Source organism: Macaca thibetana, chromosome 20 (genome assembly GCF_024542745.1).
Source record: "Macaca thibetana thibetana isolate TM-01 chromosome 20, ASM2454274v1, whole genome shotgun sequence".
In the NCBI taxonomy this organism is placed as follows: Eukaryota; Metazoa; Chordata; class Mammalia; order Primates; family Cercopithecidae; genus Macaca; species Macaca thibetana.
In genome coordinates, this window is record NC_065597.1 from 55,912,182 (window position 1) to 55,926,902 (window position 14,721).

Here is a 14,721-nt window from a genome sequence, read left to right on the forward strand (position 1 = left end):
AACTGTATTTATAGTTTCCATTTTAGTGAATGTGAGCAAACACTTATGTATTGACTAATGTATACAAGGCTCAATTCTGAGCTTTCCTTGTTGTTGTTATTTTCGTTGACTTTAACTGTTAAGCTAGTACTTTTTCTATCCTTGTTTTATCTACCCAAGGCACAGACAGTTTAAGCGACTTTCCCAAGACTACATAGCTACTAAGTGGCAAGGTGGGAATTTGAAGCTAGCTTGTTTGTCTCAAGACCCTGTCCACTTCACACTATATTATTCTACCTCATTAGAAAAAGGGAGCAGTTCTCATTGAGACCTGCTTTGTTGATAATATGGATGAAGTTGATAAATCTCTGGAAAAGTCTCTCCTGATCATTCTAGCTACAGTAGCCCTCCACTTCCGTCCGCTAGTCACTCTGCCCTGTTTGATTTTCTTCAGAGCTTTTATTACTAACAGAAATATTTTATTGTTTGTCCTGTCTGTGGATTTATTCATCCATTCATCCAGCCATCCATCCATCCATCCATCCATCCATCATCCATCCATCATCCATCTATCTATCCATCCATCCATCCATCCATCCATCCATCCATTCATTAATCTATCCATCCATCTATCCATCCATCCATCCATCATCCATCCATCCATCCATCCATCCGTTCATCCATCATCCATCCGTCCGTCCATCCATCCATCCATCCATCCATCCATCCATCCATCCATCCATGTCTATTGTCTAGGTCTCCTTCAGTTAAAATACAAGCTCCATGAAGGTAGAGAACTTAATAGCATACTTCACAAATATATTCCTGATGCCTAGGGCGGTTATAAAATATATTAGGCACTCAGTAATAAATGTCTAATGGCCGAATGAATAAACAGTATGTATATGTGTACGTATATCGTATACATATTTACCTGTACAGGAAAATACCTGGAAATGTTTAACCACCAACAGGCTCACAACAGCTCCATTTCTGGGAGGTGGTCTTACAGGTAGTTTAACTTATTTTTTCATCTTCATTTATCTTGAGAGAGAGAAAGAAAGATGGAGTGGGGAGGATTGGGGTAGGAAATCTGCAGGTACCTGATCAAATCTCTGCAGGCTTAAATATGGGCAAGCAGTGCTGATGTTTTGAAAGTGCACAGAATGCAAAGTTCAAATGTGACCAGGCTGTCTTTACTTTCAGATGCTCAGAATTTGAGTCGAGACTTGAGGGCTACCACAGAGAACTGGAAGGTTTTAGGAAGCGTGAAGTGATGACTACGGAAGAAATGAAGCACAATGTTGAAAAGCTGAATGAGCTTTCAAAGAACCTAAATCAGGCGTTGGCAGAGTTTGAGGTTTGGGATCTTGAGATGGGGACTTATGACGCTGTACTGGTCTATCGGTTTTGATACTTGGTTGTGAATTTCCTAAGAGCATCTACTAGGTGGATAGTATTGATTAACTCATTGGCCAGTTCTTTCGTTGGTATTTTCTTTTTTCCTTTTCTTTTTTTCTTTTTTTTTTTTTGGTTTGTTCGTTTTGTTTTTTTTTGTTTTTTTGTTTGAGACAAGATCTTGCTCTGTTGCCCAGGCTGGAGTGCAGTAGAGTGATCTCATATCATTGCAACCTCCACCTCCTGGGTTCAAGTGATTCTCCTGCCTCAGCCTTCCAAGTAGCTGGGATTACAGGCATGCGCCACTATGCCCAGCTCATTTTTTGTATTTTTAGTACCATACAAAGAGATAGAGTTTCGCCATGTTGGCCAAGCTGGCCTTGAACTCCTGACCCCAAGTGATCCACCTGCCTCAATCTCCCAAAGTGCTGGGATTACAGGCATGAGCCACCACACCTGGCTCACTGGTACTTGCAACTAACTTTTCCCACATCCCTTTATGACGCCAGACCTTTCCCTTTGTTAATTTCTGAGCACCCAAAGAAGAAAGTATAGTAAGGTAATTGTTCACGTATATTGAGCATTATGTGCTCAGCAATGGTCAAGAGCTTCATATGCGATATTTCACTTAATGCCTCTAATGCATCTTTGGATTAGGTACTGTTATTATTCTCACTTACCCTGAAGTAAGAGAACTAAGTCTTGGAGAAGCTAAGTAACTGTCCCCAAAGATTAGCTGGTAAGTTCTTTAACCATTAAAATTCTTACCTCCAAGGCAAGTCAGTACAAGGAGGTAACATCATATATGTAGCTAAAGTACATATGAAAATTATGAAAGCGGAGATATGGCTGTCGTAGAGTGGAAACAGAGATGACAGGGCAAGTAGCTGATTATTCTGCAGTTTTAGCCAGACAGACCTCAGCTGTCAAGGTCCTTGGAGGTGGCAGAGGGACATTCTTGCTTTAGTTCATACCTTAGTTTCCTCTCTTACTCTCCAGATGAATAAGCATTTCCCTCCACTTGGTTTTCAAGGCACTGAGGAGTTTGCCGTGGTGCCTTCTAGGGTTTAGGAGAACAACCCATCCAATAAACAGCATCTCCTTTTGCCTTGCAGTTGATCAATAAGGAGGAAGAGCTATTGGAAAAGGAGAAGAGTACCTACCCTCTTCTGCAGGCCATGCTGACGAACAAAGTGCCTTATGAACAACTGTGGTCGACAGCCTATGAGTTCAGCACCAAGTCGGAGGAATGGATGAATGGTATGTGGTGATCTCACTCTGCTGGGACAGATGGGGATGGGGTGGAGGATCCACCCAGCCGCTTCTGAAATATGGTTTGCACTTAAGAATCTGGCTGGACTTTTAATCAGATTCTGACACTCCAGATTAAGGCAGCCACAGTCAAAAGTATCTGATGTGATAATAAAAATGGAAGGTGGAGAAAGAGCCAGATCTATTTCCAGGGTAAAACACAATAGGCAGCCACCCAGAGTCACGATTTAGAGTTGCAGATGGTGGGAGAACAGATGGCAGTTTCACGATGGTGCTGCTTCAGGAAAGGCCAGCGTGCCATAGACATCTGTAAACTACCCTTTTACTCTACGATCTGGGGTCCAGAAAGGTATTGAGGAGTTGGAATCAACAGGACTTAATGATTGATCCGATATGGGTTAAGGGGCAGGGAGGAAGAGAGTTACTATCCTCTCAAAGGTAAGAATTTTATTGCCTCAAAGGTAAGAATTTTAATGCTTAAAGAACTTACTAGCTGACCTTTGGGAAAAGTTACTTAGCTTCTCCAAGACTTGGTTCTCTTACTTCAGGGATGAGTGAGGATAATAACAGCAAAGAACCAACTTCCAGATGACTGACTCAGGCAATTTGGTAGGTATTACCATCACTGAACAAGAGAAGTGACAGATTTGTTGGGGAAAAAACAAAACAAAACAAAACAAACAAACAAAAAAACAACCCATCAACTTGAATACATTGAGTTTGAGGCATCTGGAAACAATCAAATGGGAATATTAACTAGCAATTGAGTATATCAGGGTGGATTTTAGGAGAGAGATTTGGAAGGTGGGATTTATGTTGGGGAATTATTGATGTGTAGATTACAATCAAAGCCATGAATGATATCACCTATGGCGGGTGTTTAAGAACAGAGGACAAAATCAGAGATCCTTGTCTGGGTGTAGTGACTCACACCTGTAGTCCCAGCACTTTGGGAGGCTGATGCAGGAGGATTGCATGAGCCCAGGAGTTCGAGACCAGCCTCAGTAACATAGTGAGAACCCTGTCTCTACAAAAAATAAAAAATTAGCCAAGTGTGGTGGTGCATGTGTAGTCTCAACTACTCAAGAAGCTGAGATGGGAGGAACGCTTGAGCCCAGGAGATCAAGGCTGCAGTAAGCTATGATCTGCTTACTACACCCCAGCTTGGGTGTCAGAGCAAAACCTTGTCTCAAAAAAATAAAAAATCAGAGACCCTTAGGTTGAGCCTTTAGCAAATTTCTAGTACTTCAGTATTTGTAAACACAAAAAGGCCGGTCATGGTGGCTCATGCCTGTAATGCCAGCACTTTGGGAGGCCAAGGTGGAAGGATTACTTGAGCTCAGGAGTTTAAGACCAGCCTGGGCAACATAGCAAGACCTTATTTCTACTAAAAACAAAATGAAAAAGTTAGCTGGGCATGGTGGTGTATACCTGTAGTCCCAGCTACTCAGGAGGCTGAGGCAGGAGGATCGCTTGAACCTCGGAGGTTGAGGCTGCAGTCAGTTGTGATGGCACTACTGCACTCCAACCTGGGAGACAGAGCGAGACCCTGTCTCAAAAAAAAAAAAAAAATTTGTAAATTACCAAGTGTTTTTATTAGAAATAGGTACTGTATTTTAAAAATATTTTACATTTTATTTTTAAATTTATATCCATTAAAATGGACATTTTTGGCATACATTTCTATGAATTTTAACAGATGTTTACATTCACATAAACACTACTATAATCAGAAAACAAAGCAATTTCATCAACTCAATAAATTTCTTTGGACTGTCTCCTTGTAGTCAAATCCTCCCCAGAGTTGTAACCCCTGGCAACTATTGATCTCTTCATTGTTCCTATAGTTTTGTCCTTTTGAGGCTCCTCCTATAAATGGAATGATACAGTATGCAATCTTTCAAGACTGCTTCCCTCACTCAGCATACTGCCTTTAAGATTCATCCAAGTTGTTGGATGTAGCAGTAGGTCATTTCCTTTTATTGTGAGTAGTATCCCATTCTATGGATACACCAGCTTAACCATTTACCCACTGTTTTCACTCTCAGACTATTATAAATAGAGATGCTGTAAATATTTATGTCAACGTTTTTGTGTCAATATAAGCTTTTATTTCTCTAGGGTAAATGCCCAGGAGTGGATTGCTGAATTATATTTAAAGTATAACTTTATAAGAAAATGCCCAACTTTTGTTTTCCACAGTGGCTGTGCCATTGTGCATCCCTCACCAACGTGTGATAATTCCAGTTGTTCCACCTCTTCACCAGTGTATTAGTCCATTTTCATACTGCTATGAAGAAATACCTGAGACTGGGTAATTTATAAAGAAAAAGAGGTTTAATGAACTCACAGTTCCACATGGATGGATGGGGAGGCCTCACAATCATGGTGGAAGGTGAAGGAGTAGCAAAGGCACATCTTACATGGCAGCAGGCAAGAGAGCATGTGCAGGGGAACTGCACTTTATAAAACCATCAGTTCTCGTGAGACTTATTCACTATCATGAGAACAGCATGGGAAAACGCGACCCCATGATTCAGTTACCTCCCACCAGATCCCTCCTATGACATGTGGGGATTATGGGAACTATAATTCAAGATGATATTTGAATGGGGACACAGCCAAACCATTATCAACCAGCCACTGGGTATTGTCCGTATTTTTTTTTTTTTTTTGAGACGGGGGTCTCACTTTGTCACCCAGGCTGGAGTACGGTGGTGTGATCTCGGCTCACTGCAGCCTCTGCCTCCTGGGTTCAAGCAATTCTCCCACCTCAGCCTCCCATTTAGCTGGGATTACAGGAGCATGCCACCACACCTGGCTAATTTTTGCATTTTTAGTAGAGCTGGGGTTTCACCATGTTGGCCAGGCTGGTCTCAAACTCCTGACCTCAGGTGATCCACCTGCCTCAGCCTCCCAAAGTGCTGGGATTACAGGTGTGAACCACTGTGCTTGGCCTGTTTTTTTTATTTTAGCCATTCTCATAAGTAGTTGTGGTGTCTCATTATGATTTTAATTTGCATTTCCCCAATGCCTAATGATCTTGAACGTTTCTTGAACGTGCATACCTGTCATTTGTATATCCTCTTGGTGAAGTGTCTGTTCAAGTCTTTTACCCATTTGTTTAATTGGTTGTTTGATTTCTTACTGTTGAGTTTTGTGGGGTCTTTACATATTTTGGATACAAGCCCTTTGTGTGATATGTGATTTACAAATATTTTCTCCAAGTCCGTGGCTTGTTTTTTAATTCTGTTTATAGTGTCTTTCACAGAGAAAAAGGTTTTAATTTTGATGACGTCCAACATATCAATCTTTCTTTTATGGATTGTGCTCTTGGTATCATCTCTAAGGACTCTTAGCCTAACCCTGGTCATGAAGATATTCTCCTGTATTTTATTCTAGAATTATTATGGTTTTAGGTTTTACATTTAGACGTATGGTCCATTTTGAGTTAATTTTTTTAAATATGAGGCTTAGTTCAAGTTCATTGTCTTATATATAAATGTCCAATGGTTCCAGTAGTTGGAAAAAATTAATTTGTTTTGTCCACTGAATTGTATCTTTGTCAAAAATCAATTGTCCATATCTTTGTGGGTTGATTTCTTGACTCTACTCTGTTCTATCAATCTATATGTCAAGCCTTTCACTGATACCACATCAACTTGACAACTGTATTTTTATAGAAAGTCTTAAAATCACATAGTGTGATTCTTCTAACTTAATTCTTCTTTTTCAAATTTTATTTTCACTGTTTTCATCCCTTTATTTTTCCACATAAATTTGAGAATCAGTTTGTTTGTGCATACCAAAAAATCCTGCTGGGATTTTGTTGGAAATGTTTTACATCTATAGATCAATTCGGAAAGAATTCACATTTTATTACATTGAGTCTTCTAATCAGTGGACACTTTGTATCTCTTCAATCAGGTCTCCTTTTACTTCTTTTTATCAGTGTTTTGCAGGTTTCAGCATACAGATCCTGTGCGTATTTTGTTAAATTTATACATAAGTATTTCCTTTTTTGGAATAATACTTGTAAATGATGTATGTTTTTGAATTTCACTTTTTAAGGTAAATACTATGAAGCACAATTGCTGGATTATATGGTAAGAACATGCGTAGTTTTGTAAGAAACTGCCAAACTGTCTTTCAAAGTTGCTGTACCATTTTGCATTTCCACCAGTATAAATGAGAATTCCTGTTGCTCCACATCCATGCCAGCATTTAGTGTTGTCTGTGTTTTGAGTGTTGACCATTTTAATAGGTGTGTAGTGGTATCTCATTGTTGGCTGTTGTTGTTGTTATTGTTTTTAAATTGAGATGAGGGTCTCACTGTGTTGCCCCAGCTGGCCTCAGATTACTGGGCTCAAGCAGTCCTCCCACCCTGGCCTCCCAAAGTGTTGGGATTACAGGTATGAGCCACCACACCCAACCACTCATTGTGTTTTAATTTCTAGTTCCTTAATGGCGATGATATTGAACATCTTTTCATATACTTATTTGCCTCCTGTATATCTTCTTAGGTTAGGCATTTGTTCAGAGCTTTTGCCTATTTTTAAGTCTCAGGTTTTTGTTTTCTTATTGTTGAATTTTTAAAAATTCCTTGCATATTTAAATAATAGTCCTTTAACAGATTTTATTTTTGGCAAATATTTTCTTCCAGACTGTGGCTTTTTTAATTCTCTTGACAGTGTCTTTTACAGGGGAGAATCTTTTCATTCCTAGTTTATCATTTTTTTCCCATGTGTTGTGCCTTTTGTGTTGTAACTAAAAAATAATTCTCAAATCCAAGGTCATCCAGATTTTCTCCTATGTTATCTTCTAGGAATTTTATAGTTTTCCATTTTAGATTTAAGTCTGTGATCCATTTTGAGTTAATTTTTATGAAGGGTATAAGATCTGTGTCTAGATTCTTCATTGTGTGTGTGTATATGGATGTCCAATTTTTTCATCATTATTTGTTGAAAAGGCTATCTTTTCTCTATTATATTGCCTTTGCTCTTTTATCAAAGACCAGTTGACTATATTTGTGTGGTTCTGTTTCTGGGTGGGTTATGTATTCTGTTCCATTGATCTATGTGACTTTCTTTTGCCAATACCACACTTTCTTGATTACTATAGTTTTATAGTAACTCTTGAGGCTGGGTAGTATCAATCCTCTGACTTTATTCTTCTCCTTCAATATTGTGTAGGCTATTCTGGATCTTTTACTTCTCTGTATAAATTTTAGAATCGGTTTGTCAATATCCACAAAATAACTTGCTGGGATTTTTACTGGGATTGTGTTGAATCTATAGATCAAGTTGGGAAGAACTGGCATCTTAACAATACTGAGTCTTCCTATCCACGATTATGGAATATCTCTCTATTATTTACATCTTCTTTGATTTATTTCATCAGAGTTTTTTGTGGTTTTCCTCATATAGATCTTGCAAATATTTTGGTAGATTTGTGCCCAAGTACAAATTTACTTTTTAGGGTGCCAATGTAAATAGTATTATGCTTTTAATTTCTTTTTTTTTCTCTTTTGAGACAGAATCTCATTCTGTTGCCCAGACTGAAGTGTAATCACGTGATCTCGGCTCACTGCAACCTCTGCCTACTGGGTTCAAGTGATTCTTCTGCCTTAGCCTCCTGAGTAGCTGGGATTACAGGCACATGCCACCACACCTGGCTAATTTTTGTAATTTTGGTAGAGACAGAGTTTCATCATGTTAGGTCAGGCTGGTCTCCAACTCCTGACCTCATGATCCACCCGCCTCGGCCTCCCAAAGTGCTGGGATTACAGGCATGAGCCACCGCGCCTGGGCTATGCTTTTACTTTCAAATTCCACTGTTCATTGATGCTATCTTGGAAATGTTAATGTTAATATTGTATCCTGTGCTTTTTTTTTGTTAATATTGTATTAATATTAATGTTAATATTTTAATGTTTTTTAAATTTTTTTATTTTTTTATGTTTTTTTTTTAATGTTAATATTGTATCGTGTGCTCCTGCTGCAATCACTTATTAGTTCCAGGAGTTTGTTTTGTTGATTCTGGTGGATTTTCTTTCTCTTTCTTTTTTTTCTAATTTTTATTTATTTATTTTTAGTTGACAAGTAGTTACGTATATTTATGGAGTTCAATGTGATATTCTGATCTATGTATACATCATAGAAAGATTAAATCAAGCTAATTAACATATCCATGACCTCACCAATTTATCCTTTTTTTTTTCTGGTGATAATATTTAAAATCTATTCTTTTAGAACTTTGAAATATACAAGACATTATTATTACTATTCTTATTACTGTTATTTGAGATGGGGTCTTGCTCTGCCACCCAGGCTGGAGCACAGTGATGTAACTTTGGCTCACTGCAATCTCCGCCTCCTAGGCTCAAGTGATCCTCCCACTTCAACCTCCTGAGCTGGGACTACAGATGCTCACCACCACACCCAGCTAATTTTTTGTATTTTTGGTAGAGACAGGATTTTGCCATGTTGCCCAGGCCAGTCTTGAACTCCTGAGCTCAAGCAATCCACCTGCCTCTGCCTCCCAAAGTGCTAGGATTACAGGTGTGAGCCACCTCACTCAACTGAAATATACAATAATTATTAACAGCAGTCACCATGCACTACAATAGATCACTAAAATTTGTTTCTCCAGTGTAACTGAAACTTTGTACCCTTGATCAACATCTTTCCTTTCCTTCCCCATCTCTCCCCCTCGTCCAAGCCTCTGGTAACTGCCTTTCTACGCTCTTTTTCTATGAAATTGACATATTTGAATTCCACAAATAGTGAGATCACACAGTATTTGGCTTTCTGTGCCTGGCTTATTTCGCTTAACATAATGTCCTCCAGTTCCATCCATGTTGTTGCAAATTACAGAAAATTTTGAGACTGTTAATACTGTATATTACATTGTTTGATTTTCAAATATTAAACCAGCCTTACACTCCAATGATACACCCTACTTGGACATGGTGTATTATTCTTTTCATGTGTTGCTGGATTCAGTTTCCATGCCTAATATTTTGTTGAGAATTTTAGTGTCTATGAGATATACTGGTCTGTAGGGTTTTGGTTTTTGTTTTGTTTTGTTTGTAATATATCTGTGTGGTTTTTATATCAGGGTATTGCTGACCTGTTAAAATAAGTTAGGAAATGTATTCTCCTCTTCTATTTTTTAGATGAGATTATACAGCTTTTCTTGTTTGTGTGTTTTTTTTTCTTTTAATGTTTGGCAGAATTTTCCAGTGAAACCATCTGATTCTGAAGTTTTTATATTTTGGAAATTTTTAATCTATAAATTCAATTTTTTCAATAGTTATAAAACTATTCAGGTATTCTAGTTTATCTTGAGTAAGTTTTTGGAAGTTTGTAGTTCTTGAGGAATGGCTTCATTTAAAAAAAAAGTGGTCTAATTTATATACATTGAGTTGTTTATAGCATTCCCTTATTACCCTTTTAATGTCTGAGGGGTCAGTAGTGATATCCCATCTTTTATTTTTGATATTGGTAATTTCCATCTTCTTTCTTTTTTCTTTACCAGTCTTGCTAGAAGTTCGTCTTTTTTTAGGCCTTTTTTAGACTGTTAATACTGTATATTACATTGTTTGATTTTCAGATATTAAACCAGCCTTATACTCCAATGATAAACCATTTTATCATTTTATTTTTCCAAGGAAACAGCTTTTAGTTTCAATAATCTTTTTTATTATTTTTGTTTTCAATGGATTTCTGTTCTTATTTTTATCATTTCCTTCCTTCTGCTACCTTTGGTTTCTCTTGCTCTTCTTTTTCTAGTTACTTAAGGTAGAAACTTGGATGATTTATTTTAGAACGTTCTCCTTTTTTTAATGCTACAAATTTCTCCTTTATAGTTGTACCTTACAAATTTTGTTCAATTTAAAGTACTTTCTAATTTCCTTTGAGACTCCTCTAGGACCCATGGATTATTTATAAGTGTGTTGTTTAATGTTCTAGTCACTGGAAATTTTCTTGTTATGTTTTTATTATTATTTCTAATTTAATACCATTATGGTCATAAAAGGCACTTTGCATGATTTTGCTTCTTTTCAATTTATTGAGGTTTGTTTTATGACTCAGAATAAGATTCACTTTGGTAAGTGTTCTATTTGCAGTAAAAAAGAATGTGTACTCTGCTGTTATTGAATGGAATATTTTATCAAGGGATCAAGTTGCCTTTGTTAAAAGTCAGCTTTGGCAGGGCTGTTACTTTGCTAGACATATCCCTCTCCATGGATAAGCAGCAAGTTCTGCAATGGGATTCCTAGTGAGTGTCGCTTCCACTTTACCCCTGCAGTGGCTTTCAAAGTATGGTTCCAGGACAAAGCAGCATTCTCATTAACTGAGAATGTGTTAAAAATGCAAAATCTTGAGGCCTCGCTCCAGACCTGACTCAGAAACTCTGGGAATGGGGCCCAGAAATCTGTGTTTTAACAAGCCCTCCTGGCAGTTCTGATGCCTGCTAAACTTGGAAAACTACTATGAATATCTTACAGAAATCTCTCCCTGTAGCTCACATTTGGATGGCACCTTCTTTAGTTTCCAGTAGAGACACATGTTTTTCCTTTATTATCTGCCTTTGATCATTTAGTGGGAGTTAGAATAGGCAGACGTGGTTAGTTGCATGGCCTCACATTGCTTCTTTGCCTAAAAGTTATCTGTTTACATTCATGGGGCTGAAGATCATTCAGGAACCTTGAAGAATGACTTCAGCAATGTTTCTTAGAACTCTGGAATGTCCGGACTGGATGGGACCCTAGAAGTTATTAATATTTTCTGCAACCTCCATATTTGAATCTTGACTGAGTTGACTGTATCCACAGGGCTACAAAAATTTCCACCTGCTGTCTCATCCTTTAAGATCAGAGTTAGAATTTCAGAATATAGCCTTGCCATAAGCTATGAGGTGAGAAGCTACCAAGGCATGTGGATAAAGGAATCCATAACTGCTCTTCAAATAGCAGTGTCTAAAATCCCTGGATTGTTTTATATTCTTCTTTCTTGTTGTAGATATAGATTTGTCAGTTCAGGCTGTCTCTAGATAATCATAACCAGAGGGAAATTTCTTCTAACAGAAATTCTACTACTCCTTTTTGCCTGAGTGATTGCAAATAACCCAGGCAAGTCACTCTGTTTGTGCTTCACTCTTACAGCTATAGAGTGGGAACAATGAAGTGTTAGCCTTACCTAATTTATTCATCCTACTGGGAAAGTCACTGTGATAATTCAGCCAAACCCTCCCAAGTAGAGGCTACTCACTTGTCGCGTAGGTGCCTTTCTATTCTAGCCGGGCACCTACAATATTTCCTGGTGCATGAAAGATACTTTTTTTTTTTAATTTAAATTTTTGATTACTTAACAAAAATGTTGGGTTGATGAAGCATGTGAAATTAATGAAGTTATATTTAGTTTCAGCACTCCTGAAAGAAAAGTGTCTTTGAGTAAGTTAGCAACATCACATAGCAAGAGTTAATACCAATTTGAAATATCCAAGCAGGGGCAGTAGCATGGAAAGGTCTTGGCCAGGTATGAAACCCAAATGCTAAAGGTTCTTAGCAAAATAAAGGAAGGGGAAGGAAATTAGTGTTTTGGAGCAAGTTTAAACAATGAGGTGTTACTCTTTGTTTTTAAAATATATGTATTTTTTGACAGAGTCTCACTCTGTTGAGGCTGGAGGGCAGTGGCACTATCCTGGCTCACTGCAACCTCCACCTCCTGGGCTCACGTGATCCTTCCACCCCAGCCTTCCAAATAGGTGGGACTACAGAGCGTGCCACCACGCCTGGCTAATTTTTTGCATTTTCAGTAGAAATGAGGTTTAATCATGTTGCCCAGGCTGATCTTGAACTCCTGACCTCAAGCAATCTGCCTGCCTCAGCCTCCCAAAGTACTGGGGTTATAGATGTGAGCTACTGTGCCGTGCCCTGTTTTTAAAATAATTTCAAACTTACATAAAAATTGCCGGAACAAAATGGAGACCTCTCATATCTCCATTCACCTTTCCTCAGTGTTTAATATTTCACGGCTTTTGTGAAGCACTTTTTATTACTATTATAACAGCTTCTAAAAGCAATAACAATTTTTTTTATTTTTTATTTTTCTTCTTATTTTTGTAGAGACAGGGTCTTACTATGTTGCCCAGCCTGGTCTCAAACTCCTAGGCTCAAGCAGTCCTCCCACCTTGGCCTCCCCAAATGCTGGGATTACAAGTGTAAGCCACTGCAACTGGCCGAAAACAAAACAAAACAAAACAAAAAACTATTGATATGCTAATTGTGCATCCATTATGTGCCAGGCATTATGTTAGCCACTATATATTATCTCACTGAATTTCCACAATCACCCTCCAGGGTATCCATTATTACCCGTGTGTCACAGGAGTTACTGTTGAGGCTTAGAAAAGTCATATATCATACCAAAGGTTCCACTGGCTAAGTGCAGGTTTCAGATCCTCAAAGCCTATATGTGTTCCAGTCTCTAAACGACAAGAGGCACAGCTCTAAGTTCAGGGAATTAAAGGTATGCATGACTAACATCCACATGATGGTCTGACCCTTCCCTCACTCTTCTCTTTCAGGACCCCTCTTCTTACTGAATGCTGAGCAAATTGCAGAGGAGATAGGGAATATGTGGAGGACAACGTATAAACTGGTCAAGACCTTATCTGATGTGCCTGCACCCAGGCGCTTAGCAGAGAATTTGAAGATCAAGATCGATAAGTTCAAGCAGTACATTCCCATCCTCAGTATTTCCTGCAACCCAGGAATGAAAGACCGGCACTGGCAGCAGGTTTCTATCAATCACTGCCCGCCCCCAAGCAGCCCAACCCAGGCCTGGCCCTGGCTGTCCTTGGGAAGGCAGGAAATATTACTAGGTCAAGCTTCTCCTTTCTGAAAGGATAATCTACTTAAGGGCAAAGGGATAGCAAATGAGAATGGCAAGCCTTCTGAAGGAAGAGAATGAACTCCCTGCCCCCTGAACAGGTTGGCCCTTTCCTTGGAACCCCCATTGCTTGTGGTTCGCTGAGTGTTGTTCCAGCCAATGGTCACAAAGGGTCTCCTTCCTGCTTCCTGCTTCCTAAGCAGATGGGCTTTTGGAGGCCAAGAGCCTCCGAGGTGCAACAAGGATGTTCAATACAGTGAGAGGATCTTGATTTGCTCCTTGACCTAGGATGCACAAAAAAGAAAGTCACATCCCTCCCTGGGGGTTGCTGATAATACCAGATGATTCCCACTTAGGATGACTTTGGTGTGGCATTTCATTGTCAAACAGGTTCAGAAATAATTTTGCACTCTTCTCTTAGCCCTTTGGGGCTACAAATTAGAATAATAAATTTCTCCTTAAAAATAGCTGGGATTTTTATAAGGAACCAAGTGTGAGGGTGATAAGCGTGGTGTGAACACTAAGCAGAAAAAAGAAAACTCACTGTGTTTCTAAAATAATCGTCACATCCAAGGGCTAGCAATGGCCTTGAAACATCCTCTACCAGAGAGTCACTCTGTGTGGAATTGGAAGTGAAAATGTCTTTCTTTGGGCAGATTCTTCTCTGACTTGGCCTATAATTCCCCCTCTCAGAACCACATTCAAGACCAGGCATGGTGGCTCAAGACTACAATCCCAACACTTTGAGAAGCTGAGGCAGGAGGATAGTTTGAGCCCAGCCTGGGCAACATAGTGAGACCCCCATCTCTCCCTAATTAATTAATTAATTAGCTAAGCGTGATGGTGTACATTTGTGGTCCCAGCTACTTGGGAAGCTGAGGTGAGAGGATTGCTTGGGCCAGGGATGTCAAGACTGCATTGAGCTGTCATCGTGTCACTGCACTCCAGCCTGGGAAACAGGGGGAAAAAAAAGCCACATATAAGACTGAGGAAATTCTCTCTGAAAGGACCCAGTGACAACACAGTGACAAGGAGCACTTTGCTCTCCCTAGGAAGACAGAGGAAGACTCTCTTAATACATGAGAGAGTCAGGGTTTTTTTGTAGGGAGGAGCTACTTTCAGTTGCCCAAAAAGTCTTGAGACTTGAGACCTAAGCAAAGGGTGGAGTGCTGTA

General features: G+C 39.0%; 1 protein-coding gene across 2 annotated transcripts in view; it reads left to right on the forward strand.

Annotated features, from left to right (window-relative positions):
* The window catches only part of DNAH3 (dynein axonemal heavy chain 3), a 207,683-nt gene that overhangs the window by 49,981 nt on the left and 142,981 nt on the right, over nt 1-14,721 (forward strand). For both annotated transcript variants that reach the window (XM_050772636.1, XM_050772637.1), the window contains exons 16-18: nt 1,186-1,339; nt 2,493-2,637; nt 13,243-13,454. In XM_050772636.1, the coding sequence (XP_050628593.1) occupies nt 1,186-1,339; nt 2,493-2,637; nt 13,243-13,454 (511 nt within the window). The remainder of the gene's footprint in view (nt 1-1,185; nt 1,340-2,492; nt 2,638-13,242; nt 13,455-14,721) is intronic.